General features: G+C 51.5%; 2 protein-coding genes across 3 annotated transcripts in view; one reads left to right on the plus strand and one right to left on the minus strand.

Annotated features, from left to right (window-relative positions):
• Positions 1-8,248, plus strand: part of Tmem255b (transmembrane protein 255B) — a 28,326-nt gene extending 20,078 nt beyond the window's left edge. Inside the window, exons 6-9 of the mRNA XM_034520588.2 lie at positions 612-697; positions 1,490-1,649; positions 2,521-2,664; positions 7,218-8,248. Of these exons, the coding sequence (XP_034376479.1) occupies positions 612-697; positions 1,490-1,649; positions 2,521-2,664; positions 7,218-7,382 (555 nt within the window). The 3' untranslated portion in view covers positions 7,383-8,248. The remainder of the gene's footprint in view (positions 1-611; positions 698-1,489; positions 1,650-2,520; positions 2,665-7,217) is intronic.
• A 3,075-nt stretch (positions 8,249-11,323) lies between these two features.
• The window catches only part of Gas6 (growth arrest specific 6), a 30,150-nt gene continuing 14,859 nt past the window's right edge, over positions 11,324-26,614 (minus strand). The window contains exons 5-15 of one of the 2 annotated variants that reach the window (XM_034520351.2): positions 25,802-25,924; positions 24,414-24,536; positions 23,165-23,287; positions 22,219-22,340; positions 21,051-21,169; positions 20,665-20,854; positions 17,564-17,728; positions 16,318-16,486; positions 14,285-14,457; positions 12,590-12,818; positions 11,324-11,873 (exon numbers count right to left, since the gene is read on the minus strand). In XM_034520351.2, coding sequence (XP_034376242.1) covers positions 11,719-11,873; positions 12,590-12,818; positions 14,285-14,457; positions 16,318-16,486; positions 17,564-17,728; positions 20,665-20,854; positions 21,051-21,169; positions 22,219-22,340; positions 23,165-23,287; positions 24,414-24,536; positions 25,802-25,924 — 1,691 coding nt within the window. In that variant the 3' untranslated portion in view covers positions 11,324-11,718. Of the gene's footprint in view, positions 11,874-12,589; positions 12,819-14,284; positions 14,458-16,317; positions 16,487-17,563; positions 17,729-20,664; positions 20,855-21,050; positions 21,170-22,218; positions 22,341-23,164; positions 23,315-24,413; positions 24,537-25,801; positions 25,925-26,614 lie in introns of both variants that reach the window. The other variant, XM_034520350.2, reaches the window with a different exon arrangement.

Genomic DNA, 26,614 nt, shown 5'->3' on the forward strand with positions numbered 1-26,614 from the left:
CACCGTGGTAACACATGTGCAGTGTTCAAGGGATTCTCTGGCTCTTTGGGCCGGGGCAGCTGAAGTATGACCTCACTCTTTACTCGTGTGAAATGCCAGGAAGAGCAAGCGCACACAGCAGCTGACCCATGAGACCAGCCTGGGTGGGCACTGGCAGCGTGGTTCAGTGGGGGATACTCTCCACACCAGCGCTGTGGAGATTTGTTGGCTCAGCTAAACAAGGCTGCTCACACCGAGTGCCCTTGCCAGGGCGAGGCAGGAATCAGGAAGGCAAATGGGTCACAGATTCTCTTATCTATATGTTCTATGGTCTTCGGACCAGCAGAAGGTTGAAAATGTATGTGCTGGGCATTCCAGAAAAGAACTGTCTGTGTGTTGTGGAGGATGGGGTGAGATTCTGACAGCCCTGCCTTGCCCAGGTCTGCTCTGCTCTGATCTGCCTAGTCCTGTCCAGTCCCATTTTGCCCTTTCCTGCCCTACCCTGTCCCACCCTATCATGGGTCAGTGAGGGTCCTGGCAATGCAGCCCTGCTCCTGGGCAGGAGAAGGTCTTGGACATAGGCTGCCCACCTTGTAGGCTAAGCTATGAAGCTGGCTGTCACTCTACCCCAGGTTACCTGCTACTCTTTGAATGGAAGGTGCCAGCTGAAGGTGAGAAGCAACACATGTTACTGCTGTGACCTCTATGCCTGTGGGAGGTAAGGCTGCATCAGGAGTCTGTGTGTATATGTGTGAGCATGCTCAGCATGTAAACACACACATGCACGTGCACGAGCACGAGACAGACCCTGCACGGGACATCTGTTTGCGAACGAGAGAGGCCCCCATTATTTCCTTCCCGTATCCACTTGCATTTTCTGCTTCTTCCCTCTGGATCTAGTTTCAGCATCAAAATGGAGGGTCCTTGGAGTGGTTGGGCTTCTACCCAAGGGCGCACAGTGTGTGGAAATACCCGAGGGTTTGGGAAGGACAACATACCCTGAGGCAGCTGGCCACCAGGTGGCAACCAACACATTCCAGCTGTGTGCTGCTCCGCTCCCTCTCACTGCTGAGAGCTGCCTACAGCTTTTTGTTGTGATACACATGGAGAATGAAAACAAAAATATTTGCTTATTTTTCTGGCGTGAAGGAAGCTCGGCCACTGTTCCAGTTGGCTAAAGGGCCCAGAGCTAGTGATTTAGGACATCCCGTGTCCATTTTATACCTCATTGCGAGGCCCGGTGGAACCTCCCTGGCCAGCCCCACCAAAGGTAGATGAATCTCCAGAGAAGCAGAGGTCTCTAACTTGTTTGAGATGTTTTTACCTGTGTAAGAGGAGACCAGCACTAGAAGAGCCAGAGGCCTCGGGCACTGGGAGACCCAGGATTTGTGGTATGGCCTGTCACCTGGCCAGAGGCCTGGGGCACTAGGAGCCCCAGGGTTTGTGGCACAGCCTGTCACCTGACTGTGATCTGGCAATGAGGGCAGTGACAGTTTTCCCTCCCACACAGCACAGAGCCCTCAACTGCCTACTATGAATTTGTGGGTGTGCGGAGCTGTCAGGATGTGGTCCACCTGTTCCGGCTGCTCTGGGCATCCACAGTGTTGAATGTACTGGGCCTGGGCCTGGGCATTATCACAGCTGCCGTCCTAGGAGCCTTCAAGGACATGGTGAGTAGTGTCTTCCTATGTGCTTCCAGCTGGTCAGTCCTAGCCCGGAGTTCAGGACCTTCCCCTTCAAGAGAGCTCAGCGGCTCCCTCCACAGAGGAGGACCAAACTGTCAAGTGATCTGCATGTCAGGTGGCAACTAAGACTACCAATCACTGGTTCTGGAAATGGCACCTGACAACCCGCTGGGTGAATCTTCTCCCACCCTCGTAGGCAGGAAGAACTTGTTGCCATCTAAGAAGAGCAAAACTTCACTCTGTCACTGTGGGATTCATGGCTGCCTGGGTGTGGTGGTTCTGGGTAGGGCTTGGACCCCATGTTAACAAGCTGGATGAGAAAGCTGAAATTCACCCCTACCTACTCTCTGAGCCAGCCCTAGCCGCTGTCCTAACATCACTGGTAGAACTCCCTCTGTCCTCTCAGGGTCCATGGCTGACCCTTCAGGGTCTCCTCCAAGTCCAAAGGCTGTATGACACTTCCTGGCTGATTCATGTTTTGCTCATCCTGCGGTCCCAGGGGCGTTGGCCATTGGTTGCAGTCTTCATCAGCACCCCAGAACCACTGCCCAACTCTTCCTTCTCAGGTTTCTTGTTGCTAGGGAAATTTAGGGGATGTCTTGGCAGGTCCCAAATTCCCACAATCTAGTCCCTGGGTTCTACCAGGTTGTCTCTTCAGGTGGCAGCTCCAGGTGGTGGCTCCAATCTAGAGACCATGTATAGAGGATGCTGGACCTTTCTGTGAAGTCATGAAGAGAAGATTGGCCTACTCTTCATGGCTTAGGTTAGGGCTCCCCAGAAGGCCAGGCTGCAGGTCTGAAAAGTACCTTGGGTAGCTGTAAGGGTTGGGTGATCATGACCTTGCCTCTCTTCACAGGTCCCTCTGTCTCAGCTGGCCTATGGCCCATCGCCACCACCTCAGATCCTCTACAATCCTGCCCAGCAGATCCTAGCCTACACTGGCCTGTGCCCTCCATCTATGAGTGTGCCAACCTGTTCCTCCTACCCTCTGCCACTACAGGTAGGTGTGCTATGATGTCGGTGGTTATTTCTGTGGGCTTTCGACTAGACAGGGTAGGGTAGGGTAGGGCTGTAGGTAGAGACGGATGGATTTTGATGTAGATGATAGGGAAGAGATCATTAGAGGCTGGGTCATTTCATTTTTGAGCCTCGTTGCTGCTCATGGCAATGTTATTTCTGTAGCCGTTTATTTTAACTATGAACTGGCCTCATACTGGCAAGGGGGACTTAGGATGCTAACAGCTGCCTGGGTTCTGAATACTTGTATACCAGTGAGTGTTCTACATGGAGCCAGGTACTTGCTATGCTGAATTTTATCTACAAAGGTGTCAACCCTGTAGGGCTCACATGCCCAGTGCTACAGACCCTGAGAACATCAGGGGCGTGGTCTGAAGTGAGATCCTGTTTGAACAGGACTTTGCCTCTCCTGTTTCCTCTCTTGGCTTTGGCTTGCTTATGTCCTCTGATGCTCTGCTGGCCATGGGTAAGATGGCCCCAGTGGTACTGTACTGACTTGGACTTGCCATTGTGGGCTTGTGGGGCTGTGGTCCCCCTGGCTTGCATCTTGGTTAGCACCATGCTATGTCACGTAGAGACCCCTCGTCATGACAAACGAATCATCTGCAAAATGTTGCCCAGTGTCTCTTGTGGGGAGATTGAGATCCCAGGTCTAGACAAACCTCTCTAAAGTGGGATGATGCCTGCTCATGCAGCCTGGGTGGCCTGCAGCCTGGCTGGTAGGTGACTTGTCTTACGCCACCAGCAGAAGCAGTTATGATACTCCCAGAGCTGTGCTAAGTAAAGCTCTGTCATCATGCTATGTTGAATTGAGTTTCTTTGATCTTTGGGCCTGGTGAATAGGGTGAAAATACTTGTTTTGAAGTCACAGGTCCTTAGGTATCCCCCAGGAGACCTCTGTCTAATGAGCCATACTGACATGAAGGATGAGGCCTTGCCAAACAAGTGACAGTTTAGGGAGACATGAATGTCCAGCTTTGGATGGAAAGAACTGTCAAGAGTCCTGGAATTGACCCAACATTTTGGCCAGGTGTAAGCAGCACTTGGGAGTCTTGTGACCATTGGGGGGTCCACATTTGTGAAGTGGGGGCTGACAGCGGATAGAGCTGGAGGAAGGCATGGGAGCCCCCAATGTCTGGGACCCTAAAGTACAGCTTCATTCTGTTTTCCAGAGCTCACTGGCATCCTGGGCTCAGAGAGTGAGGTCACTGCATTGCTGCTTCGCCCCTCCAAGGGCAGGTCCCTTTTCTCTGTCCCTCAGCTTTCTCTGGTTGCCTAGAGATGGAGCTGGGGGTGTAATTCCTGGGCTGCTTGGGTCCTTTGGACTCTGGAGAAGGGATGCTGTGGTGGTTCCTTGCAATGTTGGGGAGTGGGTCTGGTTTCTCAGTGTGACGCCCTGGGGCTTCCCAAAAGGGAACTGGACCTTCACCCACGGGAACTACAGGAAAGCCTAATCAGAGAACATAAGGCCATTTAGGATAAGGTCTGCTCGGGTCTGAATCTCTCCTCTCTGGAACATTGGAGGCAGCTATGTCCAGGGTCAGGAAATCAGACGGTCCTGGTGATGACTCCAAGGGCAGCTGAGCAAGTGGCCCCAGCAGAAGCAGCTGCAGCTCCAAGGCCTCTGCCTTTCAAAGGAACTTCTGTGTTGGCTCCTAGAAGGATCTCCTCGGTCTCCATCCCAGGAAGGATGCTATCGCCCCAGGCTGCAGCTCATCCTGAAACCCTGCTCTGCTGTCCTGGCCTTTTGTCAAATCCACATGCAAGACTGTTAGTGCTGTCTCTTGGTAGACGTGATAGGCTTCCCTTAGCTGCCCTGGCTGCCTTTGGACACAGAGACCCACCAAATCCCACAGATGCCAAGAACACGATCCCAGAACTCAGCCAGTACAGGCAGTGTCTTCTTTCAGAACACCTGATGCTCCACAAGGGATGGTGACAAACGCAGAATGTGTGGTTCCATTTCCTCCTGCCTGGAGTCCGTCCTAGTGCCTTCCCGCCTCTCAGTCTTGAAGGCCTGGTCTAAGGAAGAGTAGAGAGCTGAGGAGGACTGCAGGCCTGCTCTCATGGGATGTGAGATTCCCCATGAGGTACTCTTCTCTGTTCCACATGGAAAAGGACAAATACCCCCTGTGGTGGCACATAAGAGACAGTTCTTCCCCATAGACACACTTTTGGGAACCTAGAAGATGACCTTCCAAGTTCCATGGACACTTGACTCTTCTACTTTCTGGGACCTTTGTGTTTTCAAAACAGAGGCTTCCCTTCCTCACAGAGGAGGGTTGAGACCCCGTTCTACAGGCTGAGACCCCACCCTCTGGGCTGAGCAGTTTTCATGGCAGCATGTGTGAAAGTACAATTGCACATACGTTTAGTAATCAGATTTCTGTAGAAACAGGCGTATCAGATGAGCCGTGTGCTCCTTTGAAACAATGAAATGAATGCTTTCTCCACTGGCCAACAGAGACAGAACAAGATTTTTTAAGTGTCCTGTTGAAGTCGTTAGCAGCCAGCCAACATCCTTGCAAAATAGTAGGGGGTGAGATGGCTACTGGGGGTATAAGCAAGCAAACCCCCCAAAACGTTTAAGGGGTCCGTGCCTAACCCAGCAGTTTGCCCATCATGACAGCAGAGGTTAGCTTGAATGGCATTTCTGGGGCAACAGTCCTATCTACCTCTGTGTGGGCAGGAACTGTCTTTATGGGGCCTGGTTTACTGAGGTGCTTTCTTCCAAGTTTCCCAGTGGTTTGATTGCTCTGTGGTTCCTGGTGGTTTATCCTATGGCTCCTGGTGGTTTATCCTGTGGCTCCTGGTGATTTATCCTGTGGCTCTTGGTGGTTTATCCTGTGGTTCCTGATGGTTTATCCTGTGGTTCCTGGTGGTTTATCCTGTGGTTCCTGTGGTTTATTCTGTGGTTTCTGGTGGTTCATCCTGTGGTTCCTGGTGGTTTATCTTGAGGTTCCTGTGGTTTATCCTGTGGTTCCTGGTGGTTTATCCTGTGGTTCCTGGTGGTTTATCCTGTGGTTTCTGGTGGTTTATCCTATGGTTCCTGGTGGTTTATCCTGCGGTTCCTAGTGGCTTATCCTATGGTTCCTGGTGGTTTATCCTATGGTTCCTAGGGGCTTGCTCTATGGTTTCTAAGGGCTTGCTCCATGGCTTGTGCATCTGCCAATATTTAGAAAATAACAGAATGAACAGTGCGGGAAGCCCATCCTAGTAGATCTAAGAGGACAGTCTCTAGGCATGCACTGCCCCTGTGCTCATAAGGATGCACACACAGACTCAGGGGAGAAACAAGAAGATTTGAGGGCCAATAGTGGAACTTTTGGTGACATTTGTCTCCAGTCAGGGAGACATTCTCAGCTTCCAGTCTTCCTTCCTTGAGAAGAAGTGACTTTGGAATAGACATGCTGGGAGATCCTGACTCCAGCATCAGGACAACATGGCTAGCTGGCAGCCAGGGGGGCCATTGTACAGCACACAGGAATCACTTTTTAAAACATGCCTCAAAATTCACTTTATTTAAATACTGATTTTAAGTTTTACACTTTGGGTACTTAAGAAGGGAAAAGAAAAAAAGAAAACACTAGAAAAGATTTACTTCAGACCAGTGCTGTTCCCCAACTTTCTCATATCTTTGATCTTATCTTTGATCTTGGGGTGTTTATTGGTATGTCAGAGATACAACCCCAGCAATATATATATTTGTTTTTACTGTTTTTAAAGATTTATTTATCATGTATGCAGCATTCTGCCTTCATGCACACCTGCATGTCTGAATAGGGCCTCAGATCTCATTACAGATTGTTGTGAGCCACCATGTGGTTGCTGGGAATTGAACTCAGGACCTCTGGAAGATCAGCCAGTGCTCTTAACCACTGAGCCATCTCTCCAGCCCAATGGTCTACTGTCCTCAGGACCAAGGAAGTACTGTTGGGACTGTAACCCATGGTCACACTTGGGCAACAGTTTCTTTCTCCTTGAGGGTCTCTGTCTTTTTTCTTAAGGTCTGCAACTGATTGGACCAGGTGCCCCAAAAGTATGGAGGTACCAGCTTACTAAGTTCTGATTAAATGTTAATTACATCTGAAAAAATACCTTCCTTAAACTTCTAGACTATGGCTGACCATATTTGGCCACTGCCATAGTAACCACCATACTGTGTTGGGAATGTTAATGGTCTTGCTGTCTTTAGTGAGTGTCAAGGTCCTGGCTATAGGTTATCCCTGGATCTTCTCATCACAATGCTAGTGAAAGCTGACTGGGCTAAGTGGGCCAACCAAGCCAGGAGTTTGGAGACTTTCCTGTGTCCCCAGCAGCTTTTGAAGCCATGTTTGTGCCAATCAAATACCATTCAGGCTGACACTTGACCTCTCTTGGCTGTTCTAGGCTTGAGAGGCTTCCTGAGAGGCCTGATGAGCCAGTGGCTCCTGGTCTGGTAGGGTGCTGGGTCAAGGTGGTGCTGGTGTATATTCTGGACAGTGTAGCTGAGACCCCTCACCTGCTGATCAAGGACGCCTCTCTGTTTAATTGCAGCCCTCCAGTGCCCCGCCGGCCTCAGCCTCTGCTGACCTCTCTCTGCCTGAGGACACAGAGTCTTCCTCCCAGTGCCACTCCAACCATGGGCATCCCCATGCTCCTTCACGCTGCACACCAGCCTACTTCCTCCCAGGGGAGAAGCCTCCCCCCTACGCACCCTGACGCGGAGGAGGTAGTAGACTAAAAAGTAACATGGTTGGGGGTTTCCAGAAATATAACAAAAATAATAAAGCCACATACAGAAAGCCACTTTTGCAGCCAGCCTCGTAGAGAATTCAGGAAGCAGCGCAAAGCTGTTGCCCTTCCCCTGGGCACATCCTCTCCAGCACAAGCCAGGATCAGAGGCAGGAGCAGAGCTAGCTAGCTGACTGGCCTCCCGCCACCTCTTCTGTCTCCTCATCTGGAAGGGCTTCTCTGCACCCGCCCATCACTTGTAGCTGTGTTTTACCCTTACCATGGTCACGGCTAGTTATCAGTCACTATCACCCTGCAAAGAGAAGGTAGCCAAGCATTTCTTTAGGTGAGGATTGTTTCTTCGGGAAACACCTTACAGGTTGACAGACTTCTGTGAGCTTGTCTCTGAGAAGGGACTGCCCGAACCCCTGAGCTCTTCTTTCCCGATGTGAAGGAAACAAGCTTTTGAGTTCTGCCTCTCTGCGAGCTCCCCCTTCTGGTAGACTCCAGATTGCACACATGCTTTTCCCTGTGGTGTGCTGTTGATTTGTGGCCACTGGTTCAACCATTGATTTAGTTGTGTGGCCACGTCCTCAGGTAGAGGACCTGCAAAGATGTGGCTCCTGCGCCCCCTGCTGGCCAAGGCCACTCTGTCCAACAGAAGATTTTTACTAAAACAGGCTAGAAGAGGTTTTCTGAACAATTCCCACAAAGGCCCACAACACAGGTCCAGGCAGGGAGGTGATGGGTTTGTCTGTGCAGAAGATGTGCTGCATACAAGAGCCGCCTACAGGTCCCTGAAGTGCTGAGGCAGCCGCTGGTCTGAGGACTGCTAACTACGCACGGTCCTTATTACTGAGTTTGGCCTTGGAGCCTGAGGATGAGAGGGTCTTGGTTTTTGTTGGATGCTAACTGACCTTGGATCCAGCACAGTCTTGCTTCCCTCCACCCTCCACCCCCCCACCCCCCCAGGAGCCTGACCTCAGCCTCCCTAGGATCCTGGGTCAATATCAATAATGTTCTGCCAACTTATATTGATGTACTAAGATATTTAATGCTTCCTAGGACCATGGGTTTGAGGCTGTTGTGAAAGAACGTAGAATTGCACTTGGGGCAACAGGCCAAAACCCTCTCTGGACTTTGGACTGGGCCTTGGACAGTGCTCCTCAGTGGGGTCAGGGGCCAGTTGGCTCTGTCCCCTGCCTTGGCATCTACCCAGAGTGCACAGTTAAGCAGGTCTCACAAGGGACATGCTACAGTGCTGGCTGAAGATCGTATCCTACACAGCAAAGGCAAGATTCCTGCTCCTCGTGGGGGTGAGGTCCAGGAAAATGAGGGTGGCCAGAGGCACAGAGAGGTATCCTTGATGAAGATGCACATAGTAGGCTGCTTTCCCCACCCCCACCCCCCAGGACTGGGACAAATGTTGCCCCATCTGTGTACTGATTGTATGGAGAAGAAGCAAGTTCTGGAGGCTGCTGGAAGGATCTGGAAGGCATCAGCACCTCCCTGGTGTGGGACTTCACACCGTCTCCCTAGCTATTTTTAAACTATGCCACCTTGTTTTGTATTCAGTAGTCCTATGTTCCGGGTCCAAGGGGCTCTACCTCTGAACATTATAAAGCTGGCCCTGGGGCCTTTGTAGAAGAACAAAACTGCTTGTCTGGGTATAGAGCCCATGCCCACTGGAGCCAAGAACTATTAAGAAACATTGAACTCCCAAGGTCAACAGTCTTGCTCCTTGCCACAAAAATGTCTGTCTTCCTCATCCCTGCCACAGAGAATGTAAGGCCCTGCAGCCCACTCTCCAGAGCAGCCCCCGTAACCCACACTAAGCCACAGTGTGGCCAGATAAACCAACAGCGTCCTCGCCTTTGTGTGGACCAGGCTGGGTAGCCAGCTGGAGTCTGCATGTTCAGTGGCTCATTCCCTCAATGGCTTTGCCTCTTTGAATGCTGTCTGAGGGTCTGCCCTGTGCTTGGCTTCTGCTCTGGGGGGGGGTGACATTTGCCCGTGGCCATTCATTTTGTCACTGAACCTATCAGTTGCAGCTGCTTTTGGGTTGATAGGATATGGGGTTGTTTCTGGGTCTGTGCTATGGTACCCGCTGATTGCTCTGATGAGAGTGTGGAGGGGCAAGTATGGGGTGGGCCATGCTCCACTGGCGAGACACTGAGTTGAGCTCCTTCACCTTACCAGATCGGCCTGAGTTGGGTTTCCACTTGTACCATCTTCCCTGCGGGTCACTGAGCCATTACAGCCCTGCTAAGACCCAGTGGCAATAGTGTGGCAATGGATGGCATCGGTCTGAGGGCATGCCTCTGTGTGCATGTCCCCTCTGAGCAGCAGAAGCTGTTCTATTGGGCCTGCTTGGGTCCCCCCTCTGCTGGCATCTCTCTTGGTCGGTCCCTCTACCTGTAAGAAGTCATTGTCTATTCTGGACATGGACCCTGCGATCCTGGGCATCTCCAGTATCTTCCAGTGAGATCACTTAGCACTTCTGTTTCAATGTGTGATCTGCAGGCTTTGTATGGTTTGAAAAATACAGTAAAATGGTCTGCCCTGCAGCAGTGGTTTCTAATAGGTGATCTTTGCCCTGGGTACATTTGGAAAAACCCGGAGACGTATCTATCAGAGTATCTGTGAGAGGGGTATAATGGAGCCCAGGGGAGGATGGGGTGCTGACAGAGGTCCTGCATCCCCAGGCCCAAGAAAGCAACCTCAAGGATACAATGACTATAGCTCAAAGGAGATGAAAGCCCTTCCCTGGAAAAAGAGACAACTCTGTAACCAGTTCAGAACACGGACCACACAATGCAGCCTACTCTCTTCTTTCAAAGTCTGCATCATCCCTTCTTAAAGGTTTCTGATGCTCCCCCTGGGGCTCCGTACTTTGGCCACCTGGACTTAGGGAAGAGAGATGCCCGTGGTGGGAAGCTGGCATATGGATTATGGCTTTGTTTAGTATAAGGCTTGGTGCCAGCTGAGGCCGAGGATGGACCATCAGAGAAGTGTCTGTGCTCTCCCCACAGTGGTGCCTCCCCAAGGCAGATAAGGAATGCCAAGTATGTGCCCGTTCCCTGTATGTCTGTGTGGTCTAGTTCCAAACCAGCATGTCTCCTACTCTGTGCTTGCCCCCGTGACCTGGAGAGAATTGGGGGTGGTTGGAGGACATTCGTGAGAACATTCCATGAGAACATTCCAGAGTCGCCTTCGGCGCAAAGGGAAACTATTGAAGGTCTAGGGGGATGCGGCCTCACCAGCTGAAGACAGAGCTGACCCCTAGAGGGTTGTAGGCGTTTGAGGCTGCCTGAGGACAAACGGGCAGGCTCAGGATCCTGGGCAGGACTGGACTTCTGGGAGCCGTGCTCAACAGTATTGTTCCTGCCCTGTCTTCACCAGAGCTTACAGGGTGCTAGGGTTAAAGAAAATCAGTCTCCCCAGACTTTTCTTCTGAAAAACTGCAGCTTGGAGACACTGAGCAAGTGGCTGTGTTCTTGAGTGTCCCGTAGCCTGGGGAGGGCTTAGTTCTTTTGGCTCTGCTCATAGCCTTGAACAGGGGCAGCAGCCAGGAGGCAAATGGCCGGTATAGGGGAAGGCGGGGAGAATCTATACAGGTGCCGCCCCCACATTCTGGCTGTCAGGGGCAGTCTTAAGAAGGGTTCTATGTGTGGGACTGACAGCAGAGCCAGGAAGAACTTGGTCTCCATTTGCAGAGTACATGGAGGGTCTGCAGTTGGCTGTGAACCTGGCTTTAGCCCGTGCCATCATTTATGTGAGGAGAGGATCCTAGCTGGTCCACAGCTGTCTGGTCTGGGACTTGGGGGTCCCAGGAAAGGACATCCAGCTGTGGGCCTATGGTACAATGTTCTCAAAGTGCATTTACCCCCAAAGCAGATTTTCTAGGACAGACAGTGACCAACACAGGGTTAAAAAGGTTTCTGTAAATATTTTATTTTCCATATTTTCGAATCAGAAAGAGGCATGTGGTAATAAAAATAATAGAGAATTATCTTCTTCACATCCGTTCTGCTGCAAACTGCCAGCCCCTCCAGTCCAGCCCCTTCCAGCCAGTTCCCACCAGGCCACATGGCTCTCCATGAGCAGCCGGTGACCTGATACCAGTCCCATTATGTACAGATATGTTACAAGGCAAAAAAAGAAAGATCTCAAGAAAAAAAAAAAAAAAAAAAAAAAACCGCCACAAGGGCGGTCGCCCACCTGCTCCAGTGTTGCAGGACCATGCGAGAGGAACCAGTGCTATGTGTCCAAACCCTGCTTCATTTTTGTCGTCTTTAGGTATAGAGACCTCTCGCGGCTTGGTCTAGGGTGTGGCATGCTCCACAGGCGGGCAGGAGTGGGAGATGATGTCACTGTGCTTGTATGAGGCCGTATCCAGGTCCAGGATCTTCCCATTTACCTCCAGAGTCATGCATCCACGGTAGAACGCAGTGACAGGTGCAGAAGTCACTGATACTTCTGAGCAGCGGGAGAGTAAACACTGAGCCAATGGAGCTCGAGCCAGGCCACAACAACTCCCCACCCTCCATATCGCTGAGGGCCAGCCCTGCCCGCACTCTCTGCAGGGTCAGGCATGTGGTCCCCTTTTTGTTATTATCCCATGGGGGATGCAGACCTTACATACATAAACCATCATCCCCTCTCAGCCTCCCTAGGCATGCATGCAGATGTTCTGTTGAGTATCTTCGTGTCTTGTGAGTTTCTATGCCCTTGATTCTTATTGGTTAAAACTAAATACCTACCTGTCAGGGCAGAGAGTCTGCTGTTTGCTAAAAGTAAAGTCCTGTGCATACCTGCTACCCCCCGTACCAGTCCCGCCTGTGTAAGCAAGCAGGATGCTGTTGGCTGTCCTTGCTAGCTTCTGGTAGATGTGTGTGAAGGATGGGCAGTTACACTGTCAGCTACTAAAGCTACAGGTGCCTGTAAGTATTCAGGTACCCCAGGCACCCCATTTTGCATCACCTGTGCAAACCCTTCCCTCTGTGTTTGGGCTCTTCAATGGATGACTCAGAGAAATGCCTGCCTAGAGGAAGGACCGAATTGATAAGACCCCTCACTATAACCTTAGTACAGAAGCCAGTAAATAGGGTGACCTATAGTTCTGTGACCAGAACCCTGTCTCACAGTCACCGTCACGGTCCCTGTGTGAAGCAAGTCAGCCAGAGTGCTCCTACCTGGCAGGCCTCCAACATAGGTGCGCACAGAGCCCTGCAGATGTGTTTTAAGTGTGTCCAGTCGCTCCTGCAGCTGTGCAGTGCTCACTTCGCTCTGGCCTTTAGTGCCATCCACTTCCAGGGTGGCATCACCATCCCGCAGGGAGACAGTGACCATGTGTTCCTGGCTGTCGCACACCTTGATTTCCATCAGTGCCAGGGCAACGTCCTCAACTGCCAGGACCACCAACTGCCGGGGATGGAGACGCAGAGGAGTCATATAGGGGTCCTCTATCCCGGTTGAGGCTGGCCCCGTAGGCTAGCTGTTGTGTCTTACTAGCCTCTGGTCTTTGTACACTAGTCCCTTCTTAGGGTGTATGGTAACCCTAGCTCTGAGGATATCTAGGAACCCTTGTGCCTTCTCCTCCTCTTGGTTTGGTTTCTTTGAAAGCAAAGAAGACTAGAAGGTGACAGGAGGAGATGGCTCAGTGGTTAGTGTATATGCTGCTCTTACAGAGGATTTGAGTTTTCTTCCAGCAACCATATTGGTCACAATCATCTCTGACCCCAATTCCAGGGGATCTGCTGCCCTCTCCTGGTCTCCATGTGCACATGGTGCCCATACATATAGTGCGGGGGGGGGGGGGGGGGGGGGGGGGGGGGGGGGGGGGGGGGGGGGGAAGGGAGGATGGGGGAGTGGCGGGGGGGGGGGGGACACCCATACATGCAAAACCTTTTTAAGTCCCTGGAAAACTGAGGGCCTCCCCAGCCTGAGCTGACTTCTCAAAAGGATATAACAGGATACATCTGTCAGCTGTAGCCCTGTGGCACCAGCACTGGGAAAGATTATACACTCTGCCTGCTCTCTCCGGGTTGAATAGTCTTTGCTGGCAAGAGCCTTGGTCTGTTGATCACACATGCTAGGGATGGGTCGAGACGCCTGGCAGCATGAAGCCTGGGACCCCGATGGCAAGTATCATGGAAATTAACCCTGTTGCTGGTTAGTGTAAGTAGCAAGCAGGGCTCTACGGCCTGGGGAAATGAAGGTCGAAATCCTCTTGTCTGATGCACATCCCGCTTAGGAACATGGGAGAGAAGAAGGTGGTTTTCCTTTCTCTTTCAATAGCCTCCTGTCCTATAAGCAAATAGTTGGACTCAGTGGCTTGACATGGTTGCCTGGCTGAGGAGCCACTGGACATGGCCTGCAGTGAAGTAGGGCTCCGCCTGAGGGGCAGCTGAACCCAGGGCCTTACCTACCCTCCTCATCGGAGACGCTAGCGGAGATTATGACTAGGTTTGTGGTGCCTCTGAAAGGAGATCTCAGTGTGCTAGTGATATTACTTGACTCCTGTATGTTTGAGACACCCCACATTTACGGCCCAGCAGTAGCCCACTGCCCCACCAGCCACCGCAGCCCGCATTGTACAGTTGTGTCTGTGTGACTGCATAGCAACCTTGTCCCCCAAAGCCAGAGGGGGTGACCTAGATGTGTGTACTCAGACCTGGGTCAGGGAAGGAGTCTGCAGGGCAGGGCAGGGTTCAACAAGTCAATATCCCAGAGAGTGAATGGGGGCCTCAGGACCTTTCCTCGATGCTGGGTGCCAGACAAATGGGTGTCTCTCGGGGCTTTCACCGAGGTCAAAGGGCACGTGGGGTGGGGTGGGGTTGCTCTGCGGTCAGTGCATCCTAGTCAAAGCTGGCCCCATTCAATCCTACCTGCTTCTTGAGCTTCTTTGTAGAGTGATAGTCGACCAGGGCCACAGAGAGGGGGATGACATCGTTGTCCCCGACCAGTGCCAGTAGCACCCCCGTGTCAGTGGCAGGCCGAATCCGAGCCACAACTTCTACTTCCCAGGTGGTTTCTGTGCCGACATCCAGCGATGTTCGGGCTGCAATGAAAGCGGCCCATCACAAGGCAATCCAAGTGGCAGAGAGACGAGAGTGAGCAGCACCCTGGACTGGAGCGCAGGGAACGACAGACAGCTCTGAACGCTCTGGGAGGGGACCTCCTGGTAAGAAGGCGAGTGGGGAGCACGCAGCAAGGCTGTACCCCAAGACCTGCCAGTGTCTCAACATGTCTGTTGAGTGGTACTCGACCAGGGCCACAGAGGGGGACGATTTATTTGTCCCCCACCAGTGCTAGCAGTGACCCTGTCAGAGGCAGGTGACTCTGAGTGGCACCTTCTACTTCCTCAGCATGCAGAAAAGAGTCGAGAACTGAATGCAGACTATCACCCCATGGGCACTGGGGATGTCTGTTCCCCACCTCGGAGTGTCCTCCGGGTAACAAAAACCTATCCAGGGAGCTACAAGTCCAGCACCATCTCTGTGTTCCCACGTCTCCCCCTGCAGTTCTCAAAGCACCTTCGACAGTCACAGCCAACGTGCTAACCTCCCTTCTGCCAGCTCTAGGAGACTGTACAGCATGCAAGTCGGCTGGAGAACTTGAGGTTACACTCAAGTGTGACTGGGAATAGATGCTGTGAGGTGCATCACTCCAGCAGGCCCTATGTTTGTCTGTGGTCTGGGTGCCTTGGCTTAGCGTTTCAGAGCCCCGTGAACTTATTCTCATATAATAACATATAACATGGGTGCCGGTACAGCTGCGTGATGCTTCATGTCGTGATTATTAGGGGCGGGATGAACCCCTCAGTCTTGATATTTAAATCTATACCTCTTAAACTCCATGGAGTAGAGGAAGCCCCTGTGAGCGAATCATGGTTGTTGGCACAGATCGGGTCTACCTCACTGCCCTCTATAGTATACCAGAGGGCTCTGAAGCTAACCTGGTCTCCCCTCCCCACCATCAAATCAAATCCTCTATCCTGCGCTAGATGACATCTAGAGGGTCAGTTCTCAATAGTTTACCAAGTATATGAACACAGATTGCAAAAAGTAAGAATAAAAGCATTTGTCCTGATGGAAGAGGCCAAGTGTATCCCACCTGGCAGGTAACTGACCAAGACACAAGACCCTGCCTGTCTGGTGCATCTTCTCAGTCTGATGACTCCACCAGGCACTCTGTCTCAGAACTTGAGGTTGGGTGGTCCCAAATGACCCTCAGTGGCTATCATATTTTAAGAAATTATGGGCTTTTGTTTACAGGAGCCTAAGAGTTGAGTGCCAGACCTGTGCTGTGCCTCCTTGGTCATGCCCAGGACTGGAGGAGACAGTTTCCATCACTGGCACACTCATTCATCAAAGAGCCGCAGACCTCATGCGCCCCCTCCTCTATCACATCCCTGAGAAGCATAGCAGGACGGCTTTGTCAGGCTCTCCATGCTTTATCTCCCAGTGAGCCTGAGCACCTGCTGCAGGCCCCTTCCAAGGGTGATAAAGGCTGACCCTCCTGTCTTCCTACATCCTCTTTCCACCTCTAAACTTTCTCTGATTTATAAACCTCATGAAGTCCCCGGGCCAGCAAAGGCTTGGTATATTTCTGAACACCGTCACATGCATTCGGACATGTCCAGGGTTGACAATCCAGATTTTCTTCCAGGTTCTCTCTAGTCTTGCCCATCCGCTTCTAATCATTGGACTGTGTCTCTATGACTTCCTCTTCCATAGCTAACTCCACGTGAAGTCCAGATAGCTGTCCTGGGCGCTGGGCTTTGCCTGCCCTGCTGAGCCCAGCCTGTGGGTAACCAGCTTGTCTCTGGCACTCCCTGAAGTAGGATGCTTCTACTTCAGCATCTAGCTGCCTAGAAGTCCCACTGCGGCTAGCCCTAGGTAGGGCGACACCCACTTACTGTAGTTGAGGTTGTAGAAGGCAAATCCGTTCCCTGGGAAGAAGGAGCCCCTCTCTGTCACAGAGAAGCACTGCATTTTTGTATTTGCCTTGACCGTTTCCTGGATGGCACTGTCCTCCCCGTTCAGCCAGTTCCAGCTCCTCATGCATCCATCCAGGCGAGGGTTAATCTGGAAAGACAGGTGACTGACTCCTGGTGGCTTCTGGAGCTAGGACACCATAATGGCAGACTAGAGCAAGAGAGGTTTTGAGCCCAGCACTACACGATCTGCAGGCAGGGCCCTCTGGCTTATGTGTGTGTAAATACATAGCGTAAACACAATTTTAGGGAGTTTTTTTTACCAGAGAGCTCTTCAATTTTCAAAACATATCAGGACACCTCTATCCATGCAGGACAGGGAGACACATGATGGTGAGGCAGCCAGCCACCTGCTCTGACTGTCACTGCAGGCAGAGGGACAAGGTATCTGCTACCTGACTGCGCCAGTCAGAGGGCATTTTATTGTGATTGTGCCTTGTCCCTTCCTTACTTGGGCCAACAAAGCATAGCTAGAAATGTCAGCCCAGGGGAAGGGATGCCAGTCCCAGCTTGACCACACACTCACTGTGTGCAAACTATTACATCATCAAATCTATTACATCATCCAATCAGGTCATCCTTATATGTCGCAGAAGATCTGCAGTGGTGTGTTGGAGACTGAGTCACTATGAGCTACCAAGCAGGTTTCTATCTGCAGTGGGTTTTGCCATCCCCCAAACGAGGGTTCTAACCACTGGGCTCAGAGACAGATGAGGAACAAAGACCATGCATGGCACAGGACAGAAAGAAACAGGACTTTGAAAAATGGCCAAAAAAACCAAACCAAACCAAACAAAAAAACATCATTAGAGCTTCCCCCACTAGAAATCTAGGTATGGCTGGCAACCCAAAATGATACATCCAAAAAAGTTTATTATTCCCTTTGTCAAAATGACATGCTTTCTCTTTACTGCAAAATAGTTTTTGTTTTCTGTTTTTTTTTTTTTTTTTCTTTTTTGGCTATGAAGTCAGATGAAAACTTAAATGAGTATCACGAGAAGTGGCAGTGATTGATGCATAACACATCAATAGTTATTGCTGTCCAGTGAGTGGCTGCCAGCATGGAGATCCTGTGGCTTCTTGCTACTTGGGCTCAGTTAAAGGGCAAACCCCTGTAAGCACAGCTAGGCCTGAGCTGTGTTGTGCTCCGTGTCGGGAATGGACTTACCGGCTGGACGAGGTCACTCTCCTTGAAGGGAATGCCACCCACAGTGAGGTTCAGGTGATACAGGCCCCTCTCCAGCTGGAACAATTCCCCAGCCACCGCAATCTTCATCACGGCATCTTTGTTGACCTTGATGACAAGGTTGCGTTCCAGCTCTTCCACAGAGATCTGAAAGGGTCAGGCAGAGGAGTCAGGTGGATGTTCACTTCTGTAAAGCCTCATAGCAGATCAGCTGGATCCAGTGCACCTGACCTCAGTGCCGGCCATGCCATGTTACCTGTGCTTAGGAGCGTGACCCATGAGACCATGCTGGTGTCACCTGGACCAAGGGCACCTGACCTCAGGGGAAACAATGTCCAAGTTATTTGGTCTAGGAAGTCTGACCTCAGAAGACCACACTATATCACCTGTGTCCAGGAGGAGCTAAACCTTGCTAATAGCCTGGGTTCTCCCCACACCCTTCTTTCCTCGGAGGAAGTCACTACTGTGGCTCTCCCCTCATGAGCTCACAGGTCAGAGGCCTGAAACTGAGACAAGAGCATCCAGTGAAGAGGGCCAGCCTCCCTGGCACATTTGCCATCAAAGTCAAAACAACACACGGCTTTTTCTAGAAGGCAGTTACAGAAAGGTCCTATTGATGTTTATTCTGGTTTAAAAGAACTTGAGAGCCGTGTCTGATGAGGCACAAGCCTCACAAGAAACCACAGCCTGGCTGTCTGTGGAGCCTACTCTAAGACAAGCACAGCGTATTAACCGCGGTCTAACTTGTCTTGGGTAAAGGGAGATAAGACCTGCTCGCTCACTCTCTCTCCTAAGTAAGATGTTCTTCACGGTTGAGACCCTGGATGCTGTGGATCGGCACAGAGAACTGCCCTCAGAGGCGTGTGTGGCCGTGAGGGACTTCCAGGCTACAAAGGGGAACCTGAGTTCTGCCGAGTGCTGGGTCAGAGCCAGACTGAACCTAATGCCAGCTCCATGTTTGAACTGTTCTCACCACACGTGACACAAACACAGTGTCAGGTAACAGCCCAGTGAAGCTTTACAGAGCCAACAGCTGCAGCCCAGGCCCCATGTCCTACACCACAGACCGCATTATGAAGGGCACTATGACCCTGGCTTTTGTACAAGCTTGTCACCAAGCTAAAATTCCCTGATTAAAGAAGCTCAGATCTCTCGGCTCTGACCCCAGCCAGTCCGGCTGCTGTGAGCAGGATATCAGCATGGGTTAGACATAGGCCTCGTGCCCTGTGTCCGTACTGTAAGCCCTGAGCTGATCTCATTCGACTTAGCAATGGGTCTTCTGCTGTCTAGGCTCCAGAGGACCAGGACCAGAAAATGAAGCTCCTGGCTGCCCCTCATCCAGTGTCATGCAGATGGCGAATTTCCACCCAGCAGTGCCACGGACTCTGGGATCCATAAAATAACCCCTTATAGCAGAGAGTCCCAATCTGGAAGACTTTTATCCCAAAGTGGGTGATGACGCACTGTTGGCTGTGCCCAAGGTGACCACAGTGGGCACTGTGACTAGGTGGTAGACGCTGTGCTGGGTGAACAAACTGTTTTATCGATGACAGGTTCTCCACTACGTGAGAAGGCAGTGTTTAACTTGCTCACTACCGAGGTGTCAGGTGGTCCGACACTCAGGGCAGGGCCCTGCCTGTCTGCTTACCTGGTCTGGCAGCCCACCTGGCCTTCAGAGGTGGCCAGCACAGGTGACTGTGGTGAATAATGAGCCAAGGGAATGGGATAATTTTCGCTAAAGAAGAACTAGCACTCCCTGCACCTGCCCACAACCTTCACTGGCTTCCAGATTTCTACAGCAGAAACCCCAATATTTCTTCAGTGCAGCCTAGGCCTGAATGTCAGTTCACTCTGGATCTCCCATTGGTGTGTCTACCTCCGTGGTATACAAGACCCCCACCCCCCACCTCTGTAGCCTATGCAACCTTAACCTCTCTGCTACTTACAAGGTGCTCCATGTCCTGATGCCTCCTGAAGCATAGCTTCCCTTCCTCATCCTTAGCCCTGAGGCAGCCAATCTTAAACACCCCTGGCCTCACCCTCTGCTTAGCCAGTGAGCTGTCTATAGTGTGGCAATCCCCACGCTAGTGCTGTAGTTGGAAGAGCATACATAGTTTTAAAGTTTCTAACCCCTAACAATTTGGTGTCTAGGGCAGAGTAATGTTGAATAATCAAGCAAATTCCTCAGAAACTTGGCACATAGGAAAGACTTGAAGCCTGTGTGGGAACGTACGCTAGACAGGATGTGGCTGAGGCATACTTAGTATTTGTCTCTGTCTATCAGAAGGGCAGAGTGTGTTATGAGTGGCTGGTCAGGGAACACTGGAAGGGGCAGACCTTGGCCTCTTGAGCTGTTCTGTTATTGAGCCAAGAGTTCAGGGTGTGTGAGTTGCCACCTAGACAGTACCATACCACAGTGACTCTCCCAGACAGCTGTCCAGCCTGGGTCCTATTCCAGGGTTGTCCCCATGGCTGTGTAGAGAGAACCCTCTCCCCTGGCTTCTTTCCTCGTGGACCCTTCCCTCTGCTGCTACAGAGACACTGATCGCTCAATGTCAGGAAGAAGAACAGACAGCACTCGGTAACTGGGGAGATGGCAGGGGTCCTTACTTGTCTACAAAGTAGAACATTATGTCTTCATTGCTAAGAGGAAAAGTCATGTTTGTTTGTCTTCCAAACATTAATTCCCAAGCCTGTTTTACTGCCTGAAGTATAGGATATGTTTCCAGAGTGCGTGTTTGGGGTTGTGGGGGGTGGGGGTGGGGGGGAACAGCGGTCAGAGCTGAGGGCAGAAGAATCCCCTGTGAGCAGATGAGCAGAGGAGTCTGGCCCTAGCGGCTCAGGTGCATGTGTGTTTTGAGTTGGTTATATCTGTGCCCTCTGGTATCCCACAATGCTTAGCCATCCTCAAGCAGTTATTCTAGTATTCTAGGCCAAAGCTGCATGGTTCTCACATGAGGCCCTTTCTGAGTAAGCCACACTCAGCCAATGAAGCAGAGGCTCTGGGCTAACTAAAGCAGGTGTCCTGCCCATGGGCCACACCCAGCTCCAAATGCTAGGGATAGCCTTGGCCTTCCACTTACCGTTTGCCACATGCCGTGGTTGATGGTTGGCCCACTGCTAGTGATACGCCCGACACCATTGTACCGAAGCTGCAACTCAAGCCGCCCGGCCCTTAGGCCCAGGACAATCCAGGTGCTATCTGAACGGCCTCCAGCGAAGAAGAGGACTCCTTCAGGGTCAAAAGTTCGGAAGTCAAATTCAGCCAGCAGCCTGGAAACAGACCCAGGAAACAGACTGAGGCACAAGGCAGGTGCTGCAGGGCTTCCCAGGGCCTGGGCCCAGGTAGACTTTGGCCCATGCTTTCCAGGATGTGGTGAGTGTTTCTCTCAGAGGTCTCAGGTGGATCTGGGTTCCTGGAGCAGCTCTCTCACCTGGGCTCTGTGGTTCTGTGTGCCTGGCTTCTCACCTGGTAGGCTGAAGCCTCTTAAAGCGAAGTCTAATCACGGGGGTCCCGCTGAACATGCGGCCCAGGTACAAGGACTTCACGCTCTTGGCCATGCTGAAGGGGACACATGGTAAGATGTCCTGCCATGAGATAGGATGGTGTTAGTGACTGGGATGCCCCATAGATGCCTTTCAAGTAACTTTTGAGGTCCTGGTCACATTGGGTGTCTAGAAGGTTACTTCTGACTTTCTAGAATCCCAAGACTAGCCCACTCCAGAAATCACAGAGTCCATATGACCCAGCTCATGTCGGTGCCTCCAGGCAGGGTCCAGGGTTCTGAATTCTTCTTCCATTATCACTGTTTTCCCTCATCTGTTCTTATTTGCTGCTGGAGCTTAAATTATTAAGTGTGTCAAACTCAGAAGAACACAGAGAATAGCAGACTACTACCAAACGAACAGAGCACCAAGACTCTGAAGACTACGGCTCAAGAGACTTCCTTGCTTTATGCTGCAGGCTTTCCCACTGACCAGAGAGGATGGAATTAAAGCAGGCTGAGCCTGAGGGACACAATGGTCCTGTACTGCCACAATGGCCAGCAGGGAGCCTTAGGCAGGGACCAATAAGTGCTGGTCCCCTGGCCCTTTAGCCTAGGATAGGATAATATTTCATGCTTGACAGAAAGTGCCCGATGATTTGGACTTCAGGCTCATAGTTGAAAAATGCTTCTCCAGTTTCCCAGGTCTCTGACTTGCAAAGTTATCATGGAACCTGCTCACCCAGAGTCCTTGCTGCTATCTTTCAGAAAAATGCCATTGATGAACAACTGCCCTGCAGTTTACTTGATATAAAGCCCTGAATGGTGTGTGTGTGTGTGTGTGTGTGTGTGTGTGTGCGCACGCGCGCGCACACCCATGCACGCTCTCTTTACATATCCTGTTATGAACATATCACACCTTGGGTCTACACCAGCAGGCCCTGTGGCTGAGAGTGGGGAGTTGCCATGGAGATTTTGTCAACACAACAAAAGAGGTTTGGCTAGCTGTGTGGTCCTTGGAGCTAGTAGTAGTTTCAGTCAACTAAGTCTCTAGAAAGTTTCTTCCCATAACCCATTAATAACAAAGGCTCCTATTCAGAGCACAGCACTGGGGCTCCACGAGGCCATCTAGTGGGCACTACGGTCACCTACCTCACAAGTATCCATGTCTGGGGACAGCTTTAGGCCCCCACGCCCATCACAATGGCAGGTATAGCTGCCTGGGGAGTTGACACAGGTCTGCTCACAGCGATCCTGCTGACACTCGTCCACATCTGCCGACAAAGGGACTCACGGTAGGCACGGGAAGGCGCCAAACACTGTGCGCAACCCACTTACTCCTCCTAGAGACTCTGTGGACATCATTGTTCAGCCTGTTACCTTGGAGGCCTGTCTCTTAGGTCCCTGCTTTCTAGAGAGAAATGAAGAGCTGAAGATGTCTGAAGACTGCTCAGACTGACCAGCCCAGACATGAAGGACCATGGGTGTCTGTGTGGATTGCAGAGAACGGTACAGAGCCAGGATCCCCTTGAGCTCTTAGCTCCATGCTCCCTTCCCTGGGGGCTCAGCCCTTCTCAAGGCTCCTGCAGCTCCCAGGCAGGAGTGACTGTGGAAGGAGAGTCTCTGCCCTTGGGACACGGTGAACCTCCAAAGAGAGAGGAGAACACAGGCCCCCCTCCCCATCACTCTCCATTCCCTGCAGATGCATCCCAAGTCTACCCAGAACTCAGGGCCTTCCCTTCATCTACTGCAGGCTAGAGAAGGGTAAAGACACACGGGTGTGTGCTCATTTGAGTTCACGGGAACACACACATGGGTGAGAGCACGGTCTGTGTTTATACATGTATGAACACAATGAGGCCGGATAAGGGGATGAGGCAGAGGGCTCACTTTGGGGATCCTCTTCACTGAAGCTACACAGACTCTCCCAGGAGATTGTGACATTTTCCCAACCCTCCTGTGTACAAGACTTCCTGGAACACCTGACTGATGGTTGCCGTCAGGGAAGCAATGTGATCTATGCTGAGGCAGTGACTAACATGTATCCTAGGCTAAACATCAAAGAAGGAAGTAACCTGGGTGGCTGTGGCACACGTACCTTGGCACGTCTTCTCCTTGGAGCTGTATGTGTATCCCTTGTCACAGAGGCAGGAGTAGGAGCCCGGCAGGTTCTTACAGCGTGCGTCCCCACAGGTGTCTGAGTCTGTGCACTCGTCTATATCTGCAAGCAAAGCCAGCCAGGCCGAGGCTGTACAGGTTGGTCTTGGACAGCTGCAGCGGGCACTGGGGCTAGGGTCGAGAACAGCCTCGAGACAGGAGGGCAGAGAATGGGAGGAAGGCACAATGCCTTCATCGTGGGTGTCAAGTAATGGTGGGCTTAGGGACCACATGCTGTTCACCCCACACTGGGTAGACTGTAGACATCATTGCTCAGGATCCAGAACCCGAAGTAGGTGTCCTCAACCTGCTACTAAAGTGTGGGAGCTATGTCCCTTGGCCAAGGCCAGGGATGAGAGCCACAAGAAGAGGACCTCTGATCCTTAAATAAGGAGGACATGGGAGAGGAGGCCTATACATCTCCAAACTCATCTCTATACATTACACATAGTCACGAGGACACAGTGAGAGAGTTCTCCTACGATCATACCTTCTAAGAATAATCTTTGTGATTGTCAGAGGTAAACTCTGCGGAAGATAAAAATACTTTTTTCCTTTTTCCATGCTGGGTGAGAGAAATAGTCTTTTGTCTGATGATATTTGTGTTCAAACCTTGAGTTGTTCCCACCCCCTTCATCCATCTGGACCACCCACAAAGGTTGCCTTGGCCCGGTCCTAGTGAGCCTCAGTGAGCCTCAGTGACTCGGATACTCTGGGTCTATCTGTGTCATTCCTCTATACCCTAAATCAATACAGGGGATAAATCATGGGACATTTGAGATGATTTTCTGGGTGTCCACAGGCCCCCTGATCTGGACTGAATGGAAATGGGACCACACGGTGGGGAAGTCCCATCTGCTTCTGTGTTCTTGGGAGTAGGGTAGAGGGATCTGGGAGGTATGGCAGGTGCATAAGGGTACTGGGGTATGTCACTCCTTGAGTTAGTTCCCTGCAGTCACTTGCAGAGGTCTAGGCCTTGTGACTACACAGGCTGGCTGTAGGCTCTGTGGGCTGGAAGGTCCCTTGGAAGCACTAGTGGATGGGCATCTCCAGTTCTTGCCCTTGCTCTCAGATCTAGGGAACCATGTTCATGATGCTGGACTGAACCGTCTTCAAAGGACACTCATCCCCACCACCCCTCTCCAGGATAGGAAGTCAGGTAAGGTATAATTGCACAGCTAGGGCCTTACCTTGGCAGGTCTTGCCATCTGATGCAATCGAGAAGCCGCTATGGCAGGCACATTGGAAGCTTCCTGGTTTGTTGTGGCAGACCTGGCTGCAGCCCCCGTTCTTCTGACCACACTCATTGACATCTGGACATGAAGAAAGAGTGAGGGGCTCCTACCCGGGCACTTCCCTGCTGGCCTCATGGTAAATACGGTAGACCGTGTGAGGGCTAGAGAGACATGAACTACTGCTGATGGAGAAAGCCATAGACTTGGTTCTAAGGGTCCCTGGGTGCACAAGGGGACAAAATGGTCCCATCAATCAGTGCCCGGCAGTCATGAGGCATATACACAGCCTAGTCTAGCACCGTGAACAGATCTATCCGGGCGACCTGCGGACACAGCAGGGCTGCCCTGAGTGAGAAGCTTGGCAGGCTCTGCTATCTTGTTCACAACTTTACCTCACACCAGCACCCGAGTAAATCATTAGTTGGGCGCTAAGAGCCATGTGGCATTTCCTTCACTCCAATCCTGGTCCCCAAAGAGCTCTCTGGAGCCTCAACTCTCTAGGAGCCTGCAGTTCCGGAGGATGAACCTCAGGGCTGCTGTATTCAGAAGATTTTCAAGCAGAACATTATCTCATCCTGGACCTGCAAAGGGTTCCCAAGAGGGCTGCAGATAAGGAACCGACTGTAGGGATGGCTAGGTGTTAGCCCTGGTCTTGTATTTTGATGCTAATTCCACTGTCCAATTCTGCTTTCCTGGGAGGGGCTGCACACGGGGAGTGAATCAGTACACAGGTGACTTCCTGTGAACCTTCTGCCCACCTTAATTTGTAAAATAAAGGCTAGAACCGGTGATTGGGGCAGTAGAAGGGGAGGTGGAGCCGGAAAAAGTTTGAAGGAGGGGAGGAGGGAGGAAGATGAGGAGAAGGAGAGAGAGAGGAGAGGCAACACAGCTGCAGATGTCAGCCTCCTGTCTCTAGCAGTCTCAGGTAGTTATTCATATCAAAAGGTCAGGTAATTGGGATAACAATTCTAATTGTGTGGGCTTCTTGTGTATTGAGTATTTGCTGATATATAAATCTATTTGGTTAATCTTTAAGCATTAAGAGTCTTATTTCTACCAGGTACTAGAATTGTTGTATCTATTGCATGGGGGTGGCAGATAGTCCCTGGGTTTTGGGGGCTGGAGGCAACAGCCATGTCAATGTCTCATGGGTCCTGGGCTGGTGCCACTGGCCAGCTGGTGCCGCCATTAGTGAGGGAACTTAGAGTGGGAACATGGCAGCTAGACTGGGAGCTAGCTGTACGTGTCTTTTTTTCTAATACCTCCCGCAACAGCTGGGCTCCCAGTCTTGGGTAGGAGGTGAGGAGTAGGTGGGGCAGAGAGAGGGTGGGTTGTGCACTGACCTTTGTCACAGAGCCGGCCTCCCCAGCCAGCGTTGCACTTGCAGAAGAAGTTGCCCATAAGGTCTTGGCAGAGTTGAGTCCCCTTCTTATCACAAGGGTTTGGGGTGCACTGGTCAGGCAAGTCTGAGGTGGAGGATACAAAAACGAAAGCCATTCAGGATTTCTCTGAGAGCACCACCACCTCATATAGTTGGGGGTGGTTGGAGCCTCTGGTGGGGGCCCCGTGGAGTTCCCAGGGGTTCCAAAGCAGGCAAAGTGGTAATGGAGGGTCCAACCTTGGGACAGAGACAAATGTGAGAAACTTTAAAGGCACTGGGACCAGTTCCAGCAACACCACCTAGGTCTACTGGGAGGGGCTGTCACTGGGCTATGCAAAGAGAGACTACTAGCTCACACCTCCCAGGAAATGGGTCTTCAAGATCCCCCTAGAAGACTTGGACACAATAAACCACAGGTTCTTTTTAGAGCCCGGCACCATTGCCAAACATACAGGCTCTCACCACTGAGGCGTCATGTCAGATGTGCAGTGGTCAGCCAAACAAGACACGGGTGACTGAGCCACACAACTTCAGCCTTTAGCTTTTAGCCTGTAGTTAAAAGATCTTTCAGTGTCACTGCCCTCCATGGAGTACCTTCGGAACACGGCTGAGACCTCCAGACACAGCCTGCACCATGCCTCACATGGGGGCAGGAAAGCTCAGTGTGTGCTTCAACCCCAAGGTTGGGCAGTCAGAGAGACAGCCATTATTATATCCTGTTCTCAAAGAGCCCTTTCAGAGGTTGAACAGATGTGGGCATGACCCAGGGGATAGG

Source organism: Arvicanthis niloticus, chromosome 16 (assembly GCF_011762505.2).
Source record: "Arvicanthis niloticus isolate mArvNil1 chromosome 16, mArvNil1.pat.X, whole genome shotgun sequence".
Lineage (NCBI taxonomy): Eukaryota > Metazoa > Chordata > Mammalia > Rodentia > Muridae > Arvicanthis > Arvicanthis niloticus.